Genomic DNA, 25,160 nt, shown 5'->3' with positions numbered 1-25,160 from the left:
GTTTGAAAGACCAAAAAAAAATTTAAATAAAATTGAGATGCTAAAAAAAAAAGTTTGAAGTACCCAACCAATAAAAAGAAAAAGAAAAAGAAAAAGAAAAAGAAAAGTGTTGTTTCCACCGAAAGTTTTAATGAAATAGTTTAATAATAGTTACAGTGGACCAAATATCATGGACCCAATTGTTAAAATCCAATCAGAGAACCCACCCATCCAAATTCAATTCCAGCCACGTCACCAAGTACTCTCACACCCTCGAAGACGTGCTGTGTGCTCTCTAGTCTCTACTCTACAAAACCCTTCTCCTTGCTGCTCACTTCTCATTTCTCTCTCACAAAATCAGAATCAAATCAACTCTAGACCTTGCATTTTCTTAGGGCAAAGCACAAATTCTCCTCTTTTCTCTCCTCCTCCTCCTCCTCCTCCTCCTCGTGGAGGCATAAATAATAGAAAACACAGACAGCTCTCTCTAAAATTCTCTTCAAAAATTAACGTTTCGATACTATAAACCCTATGGAGCTGCTCCGATCGAATCTCTCTCGGGTTCGGATCCCTGAACCAACTAATCGCATCTACAAGCATGAGTGCTGCGTCTCCTTCGAAACTCCGGTATTCTTTTCATCTACTCTTCGCTTGTTTTCCGAGAAACTGCAATTTTTCAGCGAAAAGACCACAAATTTGCTTAATGTAGATGATAACTCACTGAGTCCCATTACTTGCTTACTCTGACGTTGTTGTGGTTCACTCAAATGTACTTAGACCCCATCAATAGCTTTTGTTTTTGGATGATTTTTAAAAATGTGTTTTCCTTGAAAAATCATATTTTTTAAGCTTTTTGATGATTTTGATGTGTTAATGTGAAAAATGATAAAAAATTCTGAAAAATTTATTTTAATGTATTTTCAAGAAAAAAAACACTCTGCATCACAATGCCAAACAAGCATTCATTATTTGGTTCCCGAGAAAGTGAGAGAAATAAATTTCCATTTTATTCTGTATATATTTTTTTAATTTTATGTTATTTCGTTGTAATTTTAGAATTCTTTATATATATATATATATATATTGTTTTGATGAATTTCAGAGGTCTGAAGGCGGGTTGTTTGTCGACATGACCACATTTCTTGCTTTTGGGAAAGATTATGTGGATTGGAATTATGAGAAGACTGGAAACCCTGTTTATTTACACATAAAGCAAACCAGGAAGGTGGTCCCTGAAGATCGGCCTTCCAAGAAACCAACTCTTTTGGCTATAGGTAATCAAATATTTATGTAATTTTATTGCTGCTTTCATGATCATTTAGTGTTTATGATTGACACTGGGGTGCGGGAATCGATATTGAGACTTGGTTATGAGTTGCAATCACCAATGACTACAGCTTGTCGAGAGAGAGAGCATGCATCTGATTGGATTTGTTATATTGTTTAGAGAGTGATTTTGTAAGAGGTGTATTTATATTGAAATGAAAGCTTACAATCTAATATTTAAGCTTTCGGGTTTGATTTGGTGCTGCTTTGGTATAGATCCTTTTGTTTTGATCCCCCTATTGCTTATAAGAAGAACTGGCTTAAAAAAAGAATTTCAGGCATTGAAAGCACCTCTTTGCTTGCCATCAGATAGCTTCCCCTCGTTTCTCTCAAATATATAAATTATCTTTTTGTAGGTGTTGAAGGGGGATTTGACAACAATGAACCTCAATATGAAGAAACTCACAATATAGTTATATTACCTGATTATGTTACTTTTCCATTCCCTTCAGTGGAGTTGCCAGAGAAGGTGCATTATTGTTCATTAATCATTTCTTTTAGTTTTTTAATATAAATAAAATTTTACCACCCAGAAGAAGACCTTATTGTGGCTAGTGTTTGCCTAATACTGCAGGTAAGGTTGGCTGTTGATGCTATCATAATGGCTGAAGGTGCAGAGAGGAAAGAGCAACTTGCTGCCTGGACAGCTGATAAGAAGCAAGTTAGTGCATATGCAATGAATTTACCACAGATTGACAATGGTGTTATTGTCCCACCTTCTGGATGGAAATGTGCCAAGTGTGACAAAAAAGATAATTTGTGGCTAAATCTTACTGATGGAATGATTCTTTGTGGGCGAAAGAATTTTGATGGAACTGGAGGCAACAACCATGCCATTGCACATTACAAGGAGACAAGCTACCCTCTAGCTGTGAAGCTTGGGACAATTACCGCTGATCTTGAAGCAGCAGGTAACGCCAACTTGCATTGTGAAGGCTTTGAAATTTCCCATATAATAATTTTCTTTGCTTAGCTATGTGCTTGCATATAAATGCCAAAATCATGCATCTTTTGAATGAAGGGTACAAAGTCAAAATTGTATCTATTCACTCCTTGCACCATTACAAGCAGTTATATGGTTCCATTTTTTTTTAATGTTATTGTATATGCTACACTGTTAAGCAATGTGATGAGTGTACTCAACTAGGAGTAGATTCCTAAAAGAGGAAGAAGTTAGATGCTGGGTCGGAAGGATAGTTGCCCGCATGAAAATTTGTGCATCCTTCCATTTGCTTGATTATCTGTTCTTTAATTGAGTGTCATGAGTGATTTGAAGGTTGCCGAGGACAAATTATAGCATGTATTGAACAATATGAAGTGGATTAATGATTGTGCACTATTGTATGTGATAAGTAAATCTTTGTCAGACATCTCTAACAGGCACCAAAGGGTGCTGCTAGAATAAAACCTCACCCAAGACAAAAAACTCACAATCTCTACAGTGTATCTATACTTCTGATTTCTAAAAGGTTTATCTGTAGAAGTTAAATGTCCTAGTCCAGTAATCTTGGGAAGATGATAGGATCTATCTGTAAAACTTTTGCCACAATTCGATGTTATGAGCAGCTTTTAACTTAAGTAGTTGGTGCATTATTGCTTATTAACAAAATGCAATTGCAATCTGCGGAAAGTTAGAAATCATAGACTAGGAAGTTGGAGTATTAGAATAACAGAAACTGGGAGTTTACTTTTTGTGATGATACATGCTAATCATGCACTTGCAGCATGTTTGGAGGATTTATTTGCCTTCATGAAAAGCTGCTAGGTATTCCTCAGTTACGTTTCTAATGAAATTTGAAAGAAGTGAACAAGATGGGATGTTGTAGAATGTAGCAGCCAAGCCACCGAGCATTAATTTTGATGTTGTAGAGAAATTTAAAGAAAACTTGACATCTCTATTTATATTAGTCTTAAAATCCTTTATGGGACATGATTCTTAATTAAAACTAAAATCCTTTATAGAAAAAGATTCCTAATTAAAACTTACCTAATTAATAGAATCCATACAAGTAAAATTAGGATTTCTAAATAGTAAAATATTAAATTAAATTAAAAGTCCTAAGTTAAATATGAAAAAGAATCCAAATACAACAAGGTAAGTAAGGACAATCCCAGATAGTAAGTTCTGAGCCTTTTTTGAATGCCTTTCCGATCTCTGATCATCATGAAATTTTAACCTAATAGAAAACAGGGCCTTCAGAATCTTTTGTTAAAATTTTAGCTCGATCCAACAGATGGATTAAAAGTTATGCTTGATTTACCAAAACTGCACATTAGACTCTTCTTAAACTCTTCAAAACCTAGAAATCTTAACCATTAATGAAATAATGCAATAAACATTATTATGCCAAGAATATGGAAGAAATTTCCTCACGCCAAATTTTTTATTTTTAATTAAGTAGCTTAGGAAAATCTTGAAGGATGAAATTAAGGCTTATTATTATTGCTTGACAATTAATTCTGCAAACTGAATCGATGTTATAATGGTGCCCAATGGTTAGTTAAAGGAAAGAGTTCTAACTTTAACATTGAAGGGAACACATAAAACTCATAGACTAAGATGGACAATACACAAATGTGCAAGTGACTGGTAGAGACAGCCTGGGAATCTTGGGGCTTTGCTGACTTTCCATATTTAATTCTGCTTGTATGGATGTGTTGTCTTGTTGATTTGAAGAAGAGAGAGAAAATGTGTCTTTGGTTTAACATTCCATGCATTCCAGTTTCTTCTTAATTATTCTTTGAGGATTTGTTTTGCACAACCTCAGAACTAACCATGGGTACATATTGTGGTAGCTCAGATGTTTTCTCATATCCAGAGGATGATAGTGTTGTGGACCCGCTTTTAGCACAACATTTGGCATTTTTTGGCATTGATTTTTCTGCCTTACAAAAGGTTAGTCATCTGTGCTGTTTACTGTGAACTATTAAGCGGTACATCTGACTTTTAGGTTGACCCTTTTTTTAATGTTATAATTATTATCAAGCAATTTTCATGCCATTCACACTGTCCTTTTATGATGATGGATGAAATGGAACTATTTTTGACATTAACCTTGATTTGGAAGCTTAAGGAAATTTATACCTATATTTATACTATGCTGATATGAGTATTACAGGAAAGTTCTTGTTATTCATAGGTGGTAGAGTTTTTGATAACAGTGAATAAGAAAACTAATGGTGTAAAGATGGCCATCTATATGCATTTGCATTATGGGGACATGATTGGTTTTTGGTCTATATATTTTATGCCACAATGATATGTTTTGACAATATCATGTCTTAGTGGTCATCAATATTTCACATTCACAGCTGTAGTTTGGAAACCATCAACAAAGTTGGAGGATTTTGATTGTTAGTCAGGTTTTGAGCAGCTTTGTAAAACTAAACTCTGAAAAGCTCTGGTTTGTCTTATATGCGGGTTGGAATGTGTTTCTATTGGTTTATGTTTCATTGTGTTTGCTGCATTTTTGTCACAATCCATCACTTGCTTTTAAGGAGCAGGCATTATTTTTCATTTAACATGATCTTTTTGTCATTTTGGTTGAGTTTGCCAGTTTTTGACATAATTTAATACCATGATGTCTCATCAATAATGATTCACCCTTCAGGTTTGACCAACTACCAGTATCAATTTCTTGTTTTCAGACTGAAATGACTACTGCTGAGAGGGAACTTGACCAGAATACCAACTTTGATTGGAACCGAATTCAGGAAAGTGGACAGGATTCGGAACTCATTCATGGACCTGGTTATACAGGACTTGCGAATCTTGGAAACAGGTAACCGTGGGCTTCATCAAGTGATGTCTTGAACCATGCATTTGTTTGGCTTTCATGTTTACTAATTTTCTTTTTCCTGGCAGCTGCTACATGGCAGCAACGATGCAAGTTGTGTTCTCAACACGTTCCTTCAATTCACGGTTAGTCCACATTAAATATGAGTAAAAATGCAGATATTCATAGATAGATATATTTATATGTATATAAATGTTTCTGCATACACATGCATGTGGTGCACAAACATCCACCAATCACTTTTTGGTCAGACATTGTGCTTATTTGTTCATTATTTGGTGCAATAATGTCATCAGATACTACACTAACCAAAGCTTAAAAATGGCATTTGAGATGGCTCCTGCTGATCCAACTGTAGACTTAAATATGCAGCTGTAAGTATAAAGCAGATTAAATATTATGCAATTTTTCACTTGATAATTATAAAACGAAATTCCTGCTACTCATCTCTGATGTTCATTATGTGGCAGTACAAAGCTGGCACATGGTATGCTGTCTGGCAAATACTCGGTTCCAGCACCCGAGGTATGGAAAATGGGACAATATGATGTGCTTAATACAATAGATCACTTTTTTTTTTCCCAATAAACATTTTTCTTATTTGTTGCTGTCCAGAAGGATGATGACGAGAATGCTGCTATCTCAACAACCAACGTAAGCTTTCTATTTAACTTTTTCCTCTTTTATTAGCTCTGGATTTTGTTGCTGGAGATTTAAAAATCTTAAATTGCATTATGAGATGAATAATCTGTTATAATTCTTATAGAATTTTAAGTTTTTGAATGTCATGGATATAGTTACCAAATTCTGAATTATTTCATTTCAAATGCAATTTTCAGCTAATTATATAAGCTACTTGTTAAGTTGGTACCTTTTTTAAAACACAGATTATAGCTCAATGCGAATGATTTTCTTGTATATGTCACAACCTATTGTCTTTTTGCTCAGAAATATGCCTTAGTTGTTTTTCTTATCTGACTTTGTTTCCCTTATATTTTCTCTCTCATTTATCTTCTTGTATCCTTCTTCAAATAATAGAAACAGGAAGGTATACCCCCTCGTATGTTCAAAGCAGTTATTGCTGCCAGCCATCCTGAGTTTTCTTCCATGAGGCAACAGGTATGAATCAATGGAAACTGCAAATTTGTTGCTTTCCACATGCATGAATTACTTTTAGAAGATGAACATTCTAAATTGTATAATAAAGAAGCTATATGAATAGTGAAATTTCTAACGTCTTCCCTCTGAGCTATTTGAAAATCATTCAACTTGAATTATGAGGTTATGAATTAATTTCCCCCTTTTTGGTTGACAAAAATAAGAAATAAGAAGGCTCTAGTTATAGTATAACTGGGTTTTGTACATATCAAATTTGACATCAGTAATTTTATAAATTGACAGAAATCTGTACCATTTTCTTTGGGTGCATGAAGATAAATTTTCCTGTGTGCTGCTTTTTTGTTTTGGAGGCGGGGAGTGGAGTGTGGGATTCTTGTAATCTACCTCTATCCAAAATAGATCATTGCAATTGTTGTCTGATCCTAAAACGAAAGAATAGGTTTTGAAAAAATGGGTTTCCATGCTTGGGAAAGAAGAAAATACATGTAGAAACATTTCCTTGAAAAATGCATTCAACCTTCACCAAGTATGCCATAGTTAGCATAAAGAGGCTTGTTAAAAAATCTATGAGAGAGGAAGTCAATTTGGTGATTAAATATTTAGAATCATCCAGAGGGTACAATTTACTAAATATTTTTGTGTCTTAGCTGCAAAATAAAAATAAATAAATATCGGTTGGGTGGGGAGCCTAATAGACAACCATTACTGTTCAAGAACTGATTTCGAGAAATATAATGCCCACATATTTGTAGGATGCATTGGAATTCTTCCTACACTTTCTTGATCAAGTTGAACGTGTTAATGGCGGGAGTTCTGCGTTGGATCCTTCAAGGAGTTTCAAGTTTGGAATTGAAGAACGTATCCTGTGTCCATCTGGAAAAGTTGGGTTCAATAAAAGGCTTGACTATATTCTCTCTTTGAATATTCCCCTACATGAAGCAACCAATAAAGGTGTTTTTTCTTTGTTCTATCTCCTTCCTCTGAAACATATACCTGGAGTTATATGTTAACAGTGTACATCTGTGGGAATTCAGAAGAACTAGAAGCCTTCCACAAATTGAAAGCAGAAAAGATTTCTGAAGGAAAGGATGTGTAAGTACAAATGTTTAGCAATCCTGTTTTACTTTAAATTTTGTCTTAGTTTAGTGAGTTGTTTCAGGTCCAGTGATGAAATTGTGCGTCCAAGGGTTCCCCTAGCAGCATGCCTTGCTAATTATTCAGCTCCAGAGGAGATACAAGATTACTATAGCACTGCCTTGAAGGCTAAGACAACAGCACTGAAGTATGCTTTTTGATATTTCTCTGGTTTATGATGATGTCATTAGTGTGTTCAGACACCCTGATGCAAAGCTAATTTTTTTTTTCCTTTGTGGATATATGCTGCAGGACTGCTGGTCTAACTTCATTCCCTGATTATTTGGTGTTGCACATGCGAAAATTTGTATTGGAGGAAGGCTGGGTGCCAAAAAAGCTTGGTAAATTTTAGATGGCTTCAACACTTTTCTTACTTTGTTGGTCTCTAAAATACAGATTTATAATTATTGTTGATTGTTTTTATCTGTTCAGATGTCTACATAGATGTTCCTGATATCATAGATATCAGCTACATGCGAAGCAAAGGCCTTCAACCAGGGGAGGAGTTGTTACCAGATGGGGGTACACAATACTCTTTGGAATTTCCAACTTCTATATTTTATTTGATTTTTTCTATGGAAAATTTAGGATAAATTTTGTATATGTAACGGGTTAATTCATTCAATTTATCCTACATGCTAAGTATTTGGTATTGTGGTGTAGGGTGTTTTTCACTTGAAAATACATTAAAATAATTTTATTTATTTATTTTTAACATCATCAAATCAAAATCATTGAAAAGCACTGAAAAAGCATCAATGTGATGCTTTTTCAAGTGAAACGCTCTTTTGAAACACATCCAAAAACATAAGCTACCGCATTCCCAAACACTCACTAAGCCACAATATGTCAACGCTATAATAGCTCTGCTCGTTACATACTTGTCACCCTATGCCTTGAATTGTTTTTTTCCATTCTCAAATTAGGGAGAAGGCGTGGGGAAGAGGTGAGTGGCTGAACTTTATGAGTGACCTAGAATTCCCACCAAATTATGAGGTGCATTTCCACTGGTGACATTGCGACTAATCATTTGATCAACTGTTCACAAGGAGATTGCATGTTAGTTGCTCACTAGGTGTAAACTGAATTAAGGTGACCTGTATCATTTCTTCCATTATTAGAAAACCACTGACAAGTTTTCTCAAGTAATATTTTTTTTTCAATTTTTTGTTCCTCTGTTGCTGAATAACCCCCTCAAAAAATAAATAAACAAATAAATAAAAGAAACAAAATTGAAGTTGTCGGTCATAGAGACTAAATTGTTGATCTTTCTTTTTGAGAATAAATTGTTGCATTGTTGCATAGATTGATGCTTGTGTTTCTGATCTGTGAAACCTATTCTCTTGGGTTGTTGTCGCCACTATTTAATGGTGGTATATGGTCATCTATCTCAGTTTTTTGTTTTGAGCAGAGATTTAGAGCAGTTTTATTTTAATTCTTCTTCCATGCTTTCATACTGCACAGTACCTGAGGCAGAGGTGGAATCAAATAACCCTGTGGCCAATGAGGATATTGTTGCCCAGCTTGTCTCAATGGGGTTCAATCATCTACATTGCCAGAAAGCTGCTATAAATACCTCAAATGCTGGAGTAGAAGAGGCTATGAATTGGTTGCTTGCTCACATGGATGACCCAGGTATATAAAATGTATCATTGTCAGGGAACTAAGCTTCTATTGAGATCCAGCTTCTGCGGATGTGATGTAGGAGGCAGTAATACAGTTTCTGTAATTGATATGATAACATGCCTTCTTTCAGATATAGATGTTCCTGTTTCCCAAGGGGCACATGGTAATGAAGTTGATCAATCGAAAGTTGATACCCTACTATCATTTGGTTTTCAAGAAGAAATTTCTCGAAAGGCACTTAAGGCATCGGTAAAGATATGCTTCTTGTTCTTTTAGGCTTAAGGATTACATTTGGCAACATTACTGTACAAAGAACTGTGAAACTTAAACTATTTCATGAATATTTTTTGGGAACTCTCCAGGGTGGTGACATTGAGAAAGCTACAGATTGGATATTCAACAATCCTGATGCTTCTGTTTCATCTGACATGGACACCTCCACATCAAGCTCTAAACCTACTCCTGATGACACTGAATTACCTGATGGAAGAGGGAGTGAGTTTTGAACCCTTGTCTTCACTTTATTGATCATAAGCATTTTATAATGCTCACATGTTTTGAATCTTACATGGCTGCTTCGATGGAATGTTTATTGTTCCTTTGCAATGCTATCTATCTTATGTGGCCTGGTGCATTTTCTATTTGCATTTCCCTTCTGTAGTCGTTCTTTTCCACTAGAAATCATTATAGTGGCCTTAATGGAGATCCCTTAAATATTTGGTGTTGTATTTAATTTTCAACTTAAAGATAGGTTACCATACTGAAATGTTAAAAGACTTTTGACTATTGGAAGGACAAGGCAAAACCTAACTTTCTAAGTCTTTTATTTCTATTCCTAGAGTTTTCAGAAGCTTAGATTTGATTGGAATATTATGTATCTGCAATGGATTGCCAGCATCTGCTGTTATTTTCTTAAAACTGTTAAATTATACATTTCTCTACATAGCATCGTTTCCTTTATCTGAGTCATATAACATCGATCATTCAGATCAAGACCAGCTGTTTCATTTGATCTTGGTAGCACTTTTGAGCGGTTGGACATTAGCATTAAGTGAGTTGGTTATGTGGCTTAATGCAGGATACGGGCTTTTTGGGATAGTGAGCCACATGGGAACCTCTACCCACTGTGGACATTATGTTGCTCACGTCCTGAAAGATGGCAGATGGGTAATCTTCAACGACAACAAGGTTGCGGCCTCCATAAACCCCCCCAAGGACATGGGGTATTTGTACTTCTTTGAGAGGCTTGACAACTGAATTGTGTGGCGTTTGACATTGGATGGGGGAGAGATTCAGCGGCAGAAGAAACAAGATTTCAGTCTTTTGGATCACTGACAGTTGACTATCCATGGGTTCTTGGCCTTGCATATTGTGGCCTGATGGAGCAAGTCTTGCCTCTTGGCCAGAACAATTTTCCTGAGTACGTGACTTTAATTCTAGACATACTTGATCCTCTTTTCAAAATAATATGAAAAAATCAAATCATTGAACATATGAGGGTGAGTAGTATTAGAATTTGAATGTGGAAACATGTGATGACCTGCCATCTCCTACATCTTACTCCTTTATCTGTCAATAACCAAGACATTTGTTATCTCCATATTCAGAGTAGTTGGGGAAAAAAAAACTTTATTTTGCTATTCTTTACTGGTACTGCCTCCCTGTTTTCTGCAATTCACAAAGAGAATACATTATCTAAATGACCTTTTTAAGCTCTTAATATTCTGTAAATCTTTTAAACGAATTTTGAAGGAAGCCCATTCCTTTATATTCTGTTGCAAATCCACCTGGAGATTTGCTTTCCATTTTATACCTGCAGCTAGGTGTCGTCTCATTCAGGATGTATAATCGCTTGCCTTTTAACCATCAAGCCCATCCTACTTTTTATAATTGGGTTTATATATGGTATATGATCGAGGCTGGATAGCTCCAAGATGACCATGCTTTTGGATTACATGAAAGCAATGGGAAGAACCACTGTCCAATTCACGTTTTTGCATTGAAAGACGAAGGGAATCGTCAAGAGTGGTGGCAATAATATTTTTAGCTAAATTGGCTTGGCTATAATCTAGACAATATTTGTTTTTTGTTATATTTTTTTTTACTTAGGTTGCAACGTTTTTCCATAGCATTTGAGGATGAATATTTTCAGTTTGGTTTGGTTTTTACTTAAAAAACAAATCTGATTTTTTTAAAATTTAAATAAAAACTCAATCAAAACCAGTTTGATTAGGTTAGTTTATATAAAAAACCAGGAAAACACATTTTCTTTCGAGGCTCTTTGTGATTTTTTAAGGGTTTTTAAAAGCCTTTTAATTGATGTAAAAATTCATTTTGATTAGGTTAGTTTTTAAGGGTTTTTAAATGCGCAACACTTGTCCAATTGATGTAAAACATATCATGCCAAGAACATAATAAATCTTTCATTTTACACATCATCCCAGTCAAGAAGCAAATTAAGAACATTGCTGAAAAATTCCTTAATAAACATCAAAACCTTCCCTGCAATAAAATCTCATTTCAATCTTTTTTTCAAAGATTCATAGTCAAAAGAACCAAATTTGATTTATCATGGCAGTGTACTTCATTTTATCAACAGCTTTTACTAAAAAATAAATTGCACACTACTAATTAAAAGTCCCATTTGGCATCACTCACAGAAAAAGAAAAATTATAATACAATTCAACTACGTCAGAAAAAAATTACAATGCAATATCATGGCTTGGGAAGTTTTTAGGTATTGTTTGATACTTTGATTCATTGAACATTCGAATAATCTCCTAAAATTTTCAATAATGGCAAGTCAATTTGTTTGTTTGATTCATTGGACAATGTAATTTAACTTTGAGTTTTTAAATTGTCGTATGTTCTAGAAAAGCATTTCACTCCTATATTTTTCTTCAAAATCTAGAATTATAATATGATAAATTAAATTAGAAAATACAAAAATAAAAGTAGCATTTTTACCATGCATTCTAAAAAAAATGCCTCAATTTTTGAACTAATTATCATTTATTACCAAATTAATTTTTCACCATATTCTACAAAATAAAAAATTAGACATGTTACATTGAAAACATATTAATTAATAAATCATAAAATAAAATTTGTCAGTTTATTTGAAAAATTACCTGACTCAAGGTTTTCATAGGTTTCTATATCATCCATCAAGGTTCTAATGTTGGTTGAAATTGATCCATGATACAACTAATTTTGACAATAAACAAGTGCTTGAACTGATGCTAGAGATAAAGAACTTTAAAATTGGTGAAGTGTATGACCGCTAGTGCTAAATGATGTTTTAAAAGCCACTATTGATAAAAAAATAACTAGCACATGTTGTGAGATCTTTGAAAGTATCTTATATTTTAAAACATCTTATATTTTAAAGCATTACGCTTTCACCAACCTAAAATATCTAACTTATCATTATTATGATCCTCACAACCATCAACTAAATACCTCTTAACCTCATTTCTACTCTCTACACTAGCTGCTTCTTGTAAATTCCTTTTGAATTGAGCCAAAGTGTTTAACTTATCATTTAACTTCATGGTATAAATAGCATTAGCATTGTATTGATGTCTACTATCATCCTCCAGCTCATCAACTTTCAAATAAAATTCGTACAAGCTCACTAATATATCTTTCACATTCTTTATTAGCAATTATGCTTTGTCATCAGCATACAAGTCACTAAAACAAAATTTTATACATTTCAACTTGAAACGTGAATCTAAGACAATAATTATATACAACAAAAAATTCTGATTTTTATTGTAACCCCTTTATTTCTCAAACTTTAACATCATGTTCATTGTCATTCCACTTAAAAGAATATCTTTAGTTTTACATTCGACTTTATAAGCTTCAAGATTTCCATCAAATTCTATAAAATGATCTCAAATTTATGATTTTGTTCTATCATGAGCATTTTTTTTCTTGATGTAAAAAGTTGGCTATTTACCTTTACTATATGTGGTGGGTCCTATAATGATTGATGTTGGGTTAGTGTTTAAAGTCGGGGCATTGATTGATGTTGGTGTAATGCTAGTGGATGATGCATTAGGATTTTTAAGATTTTTCTTCTGTAATTTCTAAAGAAAAGAATGCCTAACTGAATAGGTAGGAAAATTAAACATTATTTTTCTTTTTCTAGTTTAATTTACAAATCAATAATGCTACACACATTAAAGATTAAACCAAAGATAATTCAACTCAATTATTTTGCAAAAGCTAATGATACAAAAGTTTAATCTAAGTTTTAGACTTTATGAATTATAGTCTAACTTCCAACATGAGTTCATATGCAATACATTAAAAAAGAGACATATTCACACATGGACATCAAGCAAGAATGGTTACTAGGTCTTTAATTATAAAAGTGTTAAAGGTGAATTCTCCTTTAAATCTTTATACATATGCATCTACCATTTTGCTAGGTTGTTGGACAATGTTAACCATGTCAGCAATGATTACCTTTGGCTTTGTTTGATAGAAATACCTAATGAGCTTTTTTTTCTATTTCTTAACAAATATAGATTGAGTTTGATAGCAATATTGAATACTAGTGAAAAACGATCTTAGTTAAAGATAACATGACTAATCGTAATATTAAATATGGTTTATGGAAAACATTAACATATTAAGTCAAAAACTTGGCCAAATGCTCTTTAATGCTTCTTCTCCCCACTAAACAAGACAAATCGTATATCAACATGATAGCTTGACATTGTATTATACCCCGGAGTAGGTCTCACTAACCAACTATCCCTACAACTACCATTGTATCGCCCTAAAATGACCAACCTGACCACCTTTTTTGCAGCTATTTTGATAGTTTATAATGGCCACTTTAAGGCAACGATTAAGATCTGTCAGAGTCAAATCAATGGCTAAGATTTGCCACCAATAAAGATAAAGTGTCAATCTTTCACCCCCTATAAATAGGGTGGATTTCATGCATTAAGTATCAAGAAATCTGAGGTCAAAGTTGGAAAAAAAATAGCCCCTTCCCTCCAATTTGTTTCCTCCTCTCCCAATCAGTTTTTCCCCTCTTCCCTTATCGTGCCTCCACTGCCAGCATCACCACCAACAACACTTCGACCTTCCTAGAACTACCAGATAGCCACCCTTATGCTAGGTAATCTTTTTTCTTTCCTTTTGGTTGAAAAAATTGTAGCCATTTGCATGAAGAACGAGAACCCATTCTGCATGCAAAATGTAAAATAATTAATATGGTTACTAGGTCGGGCTAGCAACCATGTGGGTTGTGGGCTGGATCCATTTTAGCCAAGCACAAACCCTCTTAAAAAAAGAGAGAGAGAGGTTTGTTGGGCTACCGGTCAGCCCAACCTAAATGAGTCGAGCTAGACCCGTTCTAGCTCAGCCTGGATGGATGGCCCAGGTCCAGCCCAATATATTAAATAAATAATATTATAATATTTAAAAAACTTTAAATTTTTCAAATGGCATTTTAAAAATACTTGTGGCTCCCTCACATGTTTTTTTCAACAATTTTGCATAACATCGGGCTATAGACTTACACTATAAGATACGAATCCGATATTAAATATACTCGGTTTCCTCCCAAACTTAAAAAAACAAAAAAAAATATTTTGTTTTTGTACATACGACCAAATCCTAAAAGTTTTCATGCATATTTTCTAAAAAGAGATAAAATTATTTTTATAATATTTTAAAAATAAAAAATGGATATTGTAACTAGTTTATAATTATCAGTTAAGTTCCAAAATATCAAAAATCCTTCAACAATTATTTTGTTTAATTAATGTTTAGAGCAGTAGGATTTAGTTGTAGATTTTAATATTTTGGGATATAAAATTACATTGTAAAGTATATTCTCAGGTATTAAAGATACAAAGTGCAAAATAAATGCAATGCTAAAATTTAGACTTTATAATGGTTAAGATTTAACCTATTAAGGTAGATATTTCCTCACGAAAAGAGATCTATCTTGAACTTTAGACAAGACCAACAAACAGAAACGTGACTTAGAATAACAATCAAACAACAATGCAACTTACCTTAGGTAGGGTGCACTAGAGGTGATGTGTCTTCTCCTTATATAACCAGTCCCTTACCCGAACTCTTGCAGACCATATATAGGTTTTCTAGTAACCATAATATCAAGTGGTGACTCCTGAACCTTTTAATCATGACTTTATAATTATATACCTAAACCTTTTTTTAACACACTTTTAGGAGGCAGGTCCATCGTCGTTCGACGCCGCCCCACACCATAACAAGTGTTATTCTTAGTTTTTGGCTTGTAGGGTTGAGTATCATCTCCAGGTTTTAGATTTGGCTCTATGTCTATGTTCTACCAAGCATGCCAATTTATATATTTTCAACGAAATATCTTCTTTTCTTTTAAGGTTAGAAAGAAATACTTATGACTTAACATACCAAGAGACAACAAATACCTCGTGATCAAACAAGATGTGCATTCTACAAAAAGCTAGTGCAAAATAGGCTTGCATGAGTATGAATTAAAAATTTATTAAAATTCCTAAACAATTGTTATACAAATTCGGCATGGAATTGGTTTAAATAATGAATAATATGGTTTAACCAAATAATTGATCATGAATCTCGATCATGTATCACAAGTTTTTATTAAATCTTAAACAATTATGATCAAATTAATGATCAATTTCTTAAGTATTATTCAAATCCAAAACTAAATATTGTTTACTCCAGTACTAAGCTATAGGAATTAATAAAAGAAACCAAAAGGTTTACTGAGTATCATGCAACTTGATCATGGTGAAACTAGAAGAGTTCACATAAGTTATAGGTTCAATTAACATGTTGGCAAGAAACTATTTATTGGTTGGTTAACCTGATAATAAACCATAAAAATCTATTACGAGAAACTATATAAGTTACATTAAGGTGATGATATCTAAGACTAAGAATAAATATTAGATAGCTTTGAAAGTAAGAGCAATATAAATAAATAAAAAGCATGTAAATAAATAATAAATATAAATAAACACATAAATTATACAGAAACAATAATGACATAAAAAATAAAACATAAAGTTATAAATAACTCACAAAGTACATTACAAGAAAGCTAAATTGCGAGAAAGATATATTATTTAAAAGCTTGGGAGAAACTTACATTGGAATTGTGTAAAGGGCAAGTCAAAGAATTATAATGAATACATCCTTTTAAACTATTTCTTAGATCTGATTTTTTTCAGCTAAGTAGAAAAATTAACAATCAAGAGTCAGTCTTAAACAAGAAAATCATTCATTTGAGCATTAACTCTTAGTCCATCTTATACAAGGAAACAAGTGCCCAATGCTTGAAAGACTATAATTTCTTCGCTGAGACTAGACAGGAAAAACTCCCGACGGGTATCTACATGGACACTCCGCCCATGATGTCTTCTAAGCCCAGCAAGCATCCTCAGGATTTTGGTTGTTCTAGCCCTAGCTACTACATTGTCTAAAACATCAGCCTTAGATCTGCTTCGATCGCACCATAAGTCTTTTTCAAAAATCCCATTACCACATTTTACCATGATAATAATATACAAACATCCTTTTATTTATTTTGGGCATCAACAATGCCCTAATTGTTTTGCTCATACAAGCCTGTTGCCATCCAAGCAACTGGGGATATCAAAAGACAACATATCACTGCAATAAATATTCTTTTCGTCTTCATCGCTAACATTGACATAAGTTGTCGATGAAGAATGCAAGGGAGTTGTGCTGTATGAAGGTGTAGATAGAAGGGAACCAAAACTCAGACTTGGTAGTGTCTCAAAGGAAATATCGTTGATGATGGGTTTATTATTACAGTCATGATACACATAGTTTGACATCAAACTTTCACTAACGTTGGGAGTCTCTTCAATGGTATGCCACGAACTTTGTAAAGAATTTTGGCAGCTGAAGTTGGTGGGATCTCTAGAAATAAGTTGCTCCAAATTGGCTTCACTAATTTGGGTTTCATTTAGAGATTGAGCACCCGATGTGTTCGTGCAAGCTTGGGCTTGGTTTTGGAGCTCGTTTGGCTGTAAGCATTGAAATTGATCATTGACTTGGTTATTTCTACGCTGGCTTTCTTCAAAATGTCTTGGACTGACTTCTTGGCTGATATTGCCTTGGCATGACAAGAAAGAAGTGGCTAGATTTAAGAGATTTGGGTTCAAAATGGGTCCAATCCCAAGCATACTTGGAATACTAAGCTGAGATGAGTTGTGGAGGCACGAACTGAGAGCCGAGCAGTGTTGAAGAAGATCGAGGCGTGGCTTGTGAGTCGCAGGATCAATCCCCATCATCAATAGCCTTTTCTTGATGTGGGTGTTCCAGTAGTTTTTTATTTCATTATCAGTTCTTCCGGGTAAGCGAGTAGCAATTGTAGACCACCTGAGTCACCAAACACATAGTACAGAAATTGTGATGTTAATTGACTTGGACACGAGTCCCAGAGAAACAAGACAACTTAGAAATTGTACATGATATTTTGTTGTGTATATTGGTAACGTTTGGAAGAAACTGTGTTTTTTTTTTAATAATTTAAAATTTATTTTTTTTATATTTTCATATTATTTTTATGTATTAATGTTAAAAATAATTTTTAAAAAATAAAAAATACTTTTAACTGCAATACAATTCCAAACATCCAAATTAAAACTCTGACTATCAAATAGATGGCCAGGGAGTAAAGTGATGATAAAACAAAAAAAGTGGGCACAGACCAGAAAAAAACAAATGTACTCACTTATTTCCCAAAATACCATGCAGTTGAATTATTGTCTGTTCTTCTTCATCCGAGAATTTTCCTCTCTTGATGTCAGGTCTCAGGTAATTAGTCCACCGGAGACGGCAACTCTTTCCACATCTTTTGAGTCCTACATATGGAAAACAATATCGCAAAAACATCAGTCAGGTTATAATAGAAGTGTGATGAAGAGGAAAAAAAAGGATATATAGTTCTAAGTTCTAACATTACTTAAATTATTGCAACCCATAAAGTTTATGCATGTAAGTAAACAGAGAATCAGCTTGTATACCTGCGTTTTTGGGTAGGATTCGCCATCTTCCATGCCCATGTTTCTGAATGTAAGTGATCAATTGTTGATCTTCCTCTGCAGTCCATGGACCTTTCTTGAGTCCATTTTTGTCACAAGAAGGAGATTTTCCCATGTAAAGTACTCACAAATCCCTGAATGCCTATTTCGCGTGTGAGGGAGGAAGAAGAGCGGGGGAGAAGGAGAGGTAATGCAAGCCCTCCTCCATTTGAGAATCATGGGTGTAAATATATAGAGTAGAGAATTCAAGCAAGAGAAGCAAAAGGAGCTGGAGAAGTCAATGGGATTTGGTACCGTCTTTCTTCAGCATAAATTAATGTACGTGTCTTGTTATAAAGAAATATCTCAAAAAAACAAAAAAAAAAAAAAAACCTTAATTCACTTCTAGTTTTAAAGCTAATAATCCTTCCAATGGCAAAAAAAAAAAAAGAAAAAAAAAAGAAAAAAAAAGAAAAAGAACAGAAAATCACCTTTTTACATTTTGTGTTTGTGCCTACTGGTTGCTTCCGTCCTACATTTCAAACTTACCAAGATTTACATCAAAATTCACAGTATGTTTCTCAATTAATTAAAAATTAAAAATTAAAAACAAATTGCATTTCTTTTACAAATAAAGATTGAATTGAGATTTTTCTAAACATTTCCTCCACATTTTGGTATTGTTAACCATCACTCCACCTACCAAATCACCTCATTTAAGAACATATAAGAATTATATATATATAGAGGTAATTATTGATTAGGGAAATTAAATAATATTTTATTAATTTTTCTGTTAATTAACCATGTTACAGGGAGTAAGACAACCATTTATTGGAAATATATAAATTCTAGTTGGTATTCTGGTAGCTGTTGTTTGTATTTTTTGCTTGAAAATTTATTAAAATAATATATATTTTATTTTTTAAATTTTATTTTTAACAACAGTACATCAAAATATTTAAAAATAATAAAAAATAAATAAAATTTCATGTTTTTTTCAAAAATATTCTTAAAACACAAAAGGAAATATAAAAATAATTTTTTTTGAAAAATGAGAAGAAAAAAGAGAGTATATAAAGGTTAAAAAGAGAAAGGGGTCCAATAAGAGCCGGTGAACTCAGTCATGACGTGGCAGTGGTTGATTTGATATGGCGTAAATTGCTTCAAATACGTGCTTAGCTGGCTCTTTCAAAGTGGACCCCCTCCAGCAGTCTCTCTCGCTGTCTCGTATTCCAAAACAGTCGTGTGAAACCGAAGAAGAACAAAAACAAGATCGTTTCTGGCTGTCACTGCCACGTATCCGTTCTGATGTATTGCTGGGAGCATTTGACTCTGCTACAGAGCCTCAGGCCCTCAGCATGTGCATGGCTCCAAGCCTCAGGCCCTCAGCTCTTTCGAGTCGCAATTTCCTTTTATACACGTGGACGCCTCTCATCATCCGTCATCATTTATTCTCTTTCATCATCTCTATAGAGAACTTAATTTAATAATCGTTGTTAAACGAAAAACAAAAACTTAGGCACCGTCGTTTATTCCGTGAAGAGTGATTATTTGGAAATTATTTTTTATGTGTTTATTTATTATTAAAAAAATTAGTTAATGAAAAATATTTTTTGATCAAAGAAAAATATAGTTTTATTTTTTAAAAAATATTTTTTTTATTTTGGATGAAAAATATTTTTCAGAAGTTACGAGAAATTAAAAAATATATTGTTATTTATTGATTATATTAAATTTGATTCTCAATATTTTTATTACTATATATTTTATTTTGAATATTTTTATCTTTTAATTTTATTCCTTAAAAATTTGATTTAATTTAATTTTATATCGATTTTGGTTAAGTTGTTTTTTTCTCTTATTCTTTTGTTAGTTAAAATTATTTATTTATCAAATTTGATTTTTATTTTTTTATCACTATTTATTTGAAATAATTTATGAAATTTTTTTTTTTTCAATTTCATAATGTTTTGACTTTTTTATCCGTCGGATTTGGTTCATATTTTTTTAATAAACTTGAAAATAAATTAAAATATTAATAAATTATTTTTCAATTTATTTTTTAAAATAATCATTCACTTTCTAAAAATACACTTTCCACATGAATCATTCTCTAAAATAAAACTATTTTACAGCAAAAAAAAATATATCATTAATTAATCCGCACTAAGCTAACTCTCTATTTTAGCTATACCTGCACGTAATCAAGTGACGTTTTAATGCAAGTGATTTTGAGTGACATAAAACACAGTTTAAATTCTTGGCTTTATATTATTTGTTAACATGATATTATAGATTTAACATCCACAATCAACGAATTTAATTAAATTTTATATTTTTATTCTATCCAATAAAATGAATTTTAAATAATACTTAACATATATAAATTTCAAATATAAAAAATATTCACTTGAAAAGTTAAGCGGATTGAAGAGTAATATTTTTTAAATCTCACACACATATATATATATATATAACAGCTTAAATTACTTAGCAATATAATGGTTTTTAGCTATGTGTATTTTTAAATGAAATAAGATTTGAATTATTATAATAATATAATGGAGAGAAATATCTATATTGAATAAATTAAGATTTAATTGAAAACGAAAAACACGGAGAAAGAAAGAGGCATTACAAATTAGAACATTAAGAAGTAGAAACAGGATATGGTAATAAACCAAATAAAGGATACCTACCTACCATGCATGCGTGACATTCTCTCATATAAATAAATGACCACAAACACTTGATAAATTAAATCTATTAAACAATATATACGTAGTAGGTTCCAATGTTGGGGTGGCGTGAATTTCATTTCATGTCAGAATTAATATCTGATTAAGATATGTTAGAATATATATACTATATACACACACATCAACAACTAATTCAAAGCCCACAGTTTTCAGAAAAAGGTTGGAGGCTTTCATTTTCAATTCGAGTTTTTTTAATATTTTTCTAAATAATTGCAACCCCAAGTTTTTTATCCTGCTACAGCACTGATATATATATATATATATATATATATATATATATATATATATATATATATATATATATATATGTTTGAGAGTATAATTGCGGTTATTTTTAAAATATATTTTACTAAAAAAATATTTTTATATTTTTTAAAAATTATTTATGATATCAATGTATTAAAATGAATAAAAAAACACCAAAAAATATTAATTTAAAAAAAAATAAAAAAATTTAAATATTTTTAAAATACAAAAATAAATAACAACCAAACAAAAACGAGTGTCAAAATCTCTGGCAGGACATTCAAACTTTGAACTTAATGGTGAAGAGTGCATGTACTTGCTAGTCACCGCTGTAGATGATTTTCCCGAAAGAAGATATTGTGAGTTCTTTCTCCAATTCAAAAACTTCCCATATTTAGAATTTATCGAGCGACAAGACGTCTTATAGGGTTGGGGAGATGCAATTCCTACACATGTCACAACTCACATAGCCCAGTTGAGTTGGCTTAAAACTGCCTTGACTTTTGAAGGTGAAGTACAAATTGATTAAGGTAACTTTTGGAACACGGTTCAACCCGTGTTCTTAAAAAATTTGAAATTTTTTTTATTAAAATTTAATATGATTTATATGTTTTAGATCGTTTTGATATGCTGATGTCAAAAATAATTTTTAAAAAATAAAAAAATCATTGGCATGCATTTTGGCACGAAAAGTTATTTGAAAAGTATCCGCAACCACACTGCCAAACAAGCTCTAAGAGAATCTTGGGCTGAAGTTTGAATACTATTGATGATAATCTATCCGTTTGAAATAAAAAAAATTTAATTTGATTCTCAAACTATTTTTTACACAATTAAACTATTCTGAGCCAAAATTAGAATATAATTGCTTCTTTTTTAAGAGTGAGTGTTGAATTGAAACATAAATGATTGAAGTGGAAAACATGGGTAAAATAGATGGCGTCTCTGTAATTTATTTGAAAAGTTTATTTTAGTCCCCCATCTTTTTAAGTTATCAAGTAACCGATCTCGCTGATTTAAAAAAAATACATTTTAGCACCAAACTTTATTTTTCTCTTTTTTTTCCCAATCTTTTCTTTTGTTGGAGGAGAGAGAGGGGGTCCCTAGATTCTGGATTTGAGAGAGAAATTTATCGTTGGTGAAGATTTCGGCTACCAAGATAATTGGTTTTTGTATCAAATGATTTCGTATAACAAGAGAAGTTAAGATGAGATGTTTTTTTTTCTTTGACCTTAGAAACACCTAAAAAACATATCTGATTTTGGAAGATTTTTTATTTTAGGTCAGTTTTTTGAGGCCATGAATTAGTTTAACAAGATTCTTAGGATGTTTTTAAATAAATAAGTGAAAATAAGTTTTAAATAAAAAAAACCTTGTTTTTACGGCCATAGCAGTGGCCAGAATTTGATGACATATAAAGACACGTTGTTTATTAAAGCAGACAACACATCAATTTTTTTTTTGTTTAGGTCATTGGGAAGGACGACTCGTCGTCCACCCCATTCACCTAAAGAAAAATTAAAGACTCGCGTGCGTGGGCCTGGACTTGTGCATGGTTTTTTGGTTGAAAAATAAACTTCGTGAATGGTTTTTTTTTTCATGTTTTGTTTAGGGCTTTTAGGGTCTCAAACAAATATTTATTTTATTATTGATGCTTGATTTTACGAGCATCTAATTTCTATCATATAATTAAGTAAAAGTTATTTTAAAAAAATTATTAAATCCAGTTCAACTCACAAATTGAGTCGTGTGTGACTGGATTCATCAAATATATCATCGTCTAAATGCTTGTTTTAAATAATTAATTTTTTAATAAATTGATCTATGATTTTGTTAATCATCCGGATTTCCTTTAGTGCCTGTTTGGGAGTGCTTTTCAAAAGCGCTTCCAAAAAAATTTTAATTTTTTTTTTGCTTTGAAGTAATATGTTTTTGATGTTTTCAAATCATTTTGATATGCTGATTTCAAAAATAATTTTTTAAAAATAAAAAATATATTATTGGCATACTTTTCTGAGTGAAAAGTATTTTGAAAAACAACCACAACCACACTCTTAAACACCTTAAACTCATTGTAGCAACCAATTCACATTAGATTAGCTCTTATATGGTTTGGTTAAAAACTCACGCCGACGCAAAAGAGCCAAGTTAAGAAATTTTACTTGTTATTTTGGTTTAATAGAACAACAAAAAAAAATCCCTACATTTTTAGTTTTTATTTTTATATTTAAAAAAAATAAAACCAGTCCTTCGCACAACGCGAGACAATTGACCAGTCAACTCCTAAACCTAGCGGGAAATTAGAAGGATTCATGTATCATCCATCTCTACAGTTCAAATCCTTATCGTCCCAAGCAACCGGCATGCAAGTATAGTCTATCCTATAAGTTGCAACATTAAGAAAGGAATAGTCCGAACCAGAGCTTAATTAGTTTCCCTTTTATTCTTTTTTTTTTAAAATAGCCCAAAGAACACCTGTCCTTGAGAATTTAATAAATTCATGGCAATGTACCGCAAGTTACCAGATTCATTTCTTTTACGTGGACCGACAGGTCGTCAAACGATGCACATTGGAAGTTTGGTACCGAAGACTGAATGGGATCGACCGCGTATGCATGAACATGACACTTCCTCTTGTCCTAGAGCGAGGCTGTGACCTTGCCAGCAGGCATGGCTTTGGAGGTGACACAGCACCCCTGAAGTTTTCAAACATTTAGAATGCACCCCTGAAGTTTTCAAACTTTTCAAACATTTAGAATGCACCCCTGAAGTTTTCAAACATTTAGAATGCACCCTGAAGTTTTCAAACATTTAGAATGCACCCTGCGTATTCATTTATTATTGTCTTCTTGCCCCTCCAAATTTACATTTCCAGTATCTATTTCCTCTATTTCTATATACAAATTAAGAAATTTTGAGCTGCAGTAAACATTTTAGAAGGTACGCTGTTTTGGGATTAAAAAAAACTTGAAGAAGACTCTGAATTCATCTGATAAAATGCCATCGAAAACTAGAAACTCAAATGCAGCACAAGTTTTTTCTTCCTTTCCCACTCTTACTGTTGGTTTCATATGAGGCCCGCTGAGTTATCCTTTTTTTTCTCTTGATCAATGCAGCTGAACATGCTTTTATTATTATTGACAAGTATCTTTTATTTGAGTTAGAGTAGTTTATGTATATCTTGATTAATTTTATGAGTCCTGAAGTTAATAATTATATAAACTTTTAATGATTTTAAAATTTATAAAATTTAAACTGATAATTAAACTATACCTCTCAGAGTTTGCTGTAGTACATGCATTGAACTTGTAATTAGGGTGCCATCATCTCCTATCCTATCAGTATTATTTGGAGATTTTACTTTTAGCTACCGTTCTTTACGAAGAAAATAAATTAGGGATAAGTTTACGTGGTGGAAAATGAGGCTCTACGTCGACGTAGTGGCAGAGAGATCACTCAAGCTTATGTGATGAAGGCTGATGCCACATCTCATTGTGTTCATGAAGGGACAACGCTTGACAAGACTTCAAGCTGAGAATCATATTTCCTGCTTCATTTCGGTCTAAAAGGATGAAAATGACACGAGATCTAGCGACCATTTATGGATTCCAGCTACTCCATTATCAGGTTTTATGACTGGTTATTTTTGGGGAATAAACGGCGTTAATTCTAGCACAAAATTAAAGAAATTATTTATCTTCCAAATTATCTGTAGCTAATTTAATTAGGACAACAAATTGAAGTTTTGTCAAGGGATTTGGAATCCTATGCCTTTCATTCACCCCTCAAATTTAAGAATTCAACGGAGGACGAAGACTGTCAATTTGCTGTATTATTTTAATTACCCTCGAGACCTCGAAATAAACTGAATCAATATTGTGCTAATAAATATTAGTGCGATAAACTTTCTAAAATCGTCAAACTAAGATGGATTTTTCCACAAGTGGCATCTAAAAAAAAAAGAAGGTGTGGTGGTACAATTCTCAAAATCAAGCAGTAATGGTCTCCTGAGCCCACAAAGTTAAGAGAACACAAGGTAATTAAGGCTGGAAATTCGTTTTTTTTTTTAAAAAATAAATTTCAAGAAAGTTAATTTTCAAAAAGTAAATTATTTTTT

General features: G+C 32.5%; 2 protein-coding genes across 3 annotated transcripts; one reads left to right on the top strand and one right to left on the bottom strand.

The window, feature by feature from the left end:
* Positions 1-221: 221 nt before the first annotated feature.
* On the top strand, positions 222-10,621 carry LOC133703158 (ubiquitin carboxyl-terminal hydrolase 14-like). Of its 2 annotated transcripts, none has more exons than XM_062127602.1 (20): positions 222-606; positions 1,082-1,253; positions 1,662-1,774; positions 1,880-2,216; positions 4,107-4,201; positions 4,954-5,087; positions 5,171-5,227; positions 5,399-5,476; positions 5,573-5,627; positions 5,721-5,756; positions 6,141-6,221; positions 6,974-7,172; positions 7,256-7,313; positions 7,381-7,503; positions 7,608-7,696; positions 7,788-7,877; positions 8,820-8,990; positions 9,112-9,230; positions 9,344-9,476; positions 10,060-10,621. In XM_062127602.1, exons 1-20 carry the CDS (start codon positions 511-513, stop codon positions 10,236-10,238), a joined length of 2,415 nt encoding a protein of 804 aa, XP_061983586.1. In that variant the 5' UTR covers positions 222-510; the 3' UTR covers positions 10,239-10,621. The 2 variants fall into 2 exon arrangements, with proteins under 2 accessions (XP_061983586.1, XP_061983585.1); XM_062127601.1 differs by having other exon boundaries at positions 5,718-5,756.
* Positions 10,622-16,601: 5,980 nt separating this feature from the next.
* On the bottom strand, positions 16,602-18,171 carry LOC133702656 (transcription factor MYB41-like). The gene is made up of 3 exons (XM_062126961.1): positions 18,039-18,171; positions 17,747-17,876; positions 16,602-17,391 (listed from the first exon to the last, which is right to left on the bottom strand). Exons 1-3 carry the CDS (start codon positions 18,169-18,171, stop codon positions 16,602-16,604), a joined length of 1,053 nt encoding a protein of 350 aa, XP_061982945.1.
* Between the last annotated feature and the right edge of the window lie 6,989 nt (positions 18,172-25,160).

This window comes from Populus nigra, chromosome 9 (assembly GCF_951802175.1).
Source record: "Populus nigra chromosome 9, ddPopNigr1.1, whole genome shotgun sequence".
In the NCBI taxonomy this organism is placed as follows: Eukaryota; Viridiplantae; Streptophyta; class Magnoliopsida; order Malpighiales; family Salicaceae; genus Populus; species Populus nigra.
The sequence above is the reverse complement of the archived record's forward strand: the minus strand, read 5'-3'. Positions and strand labels throughout refer to the sequence as shown.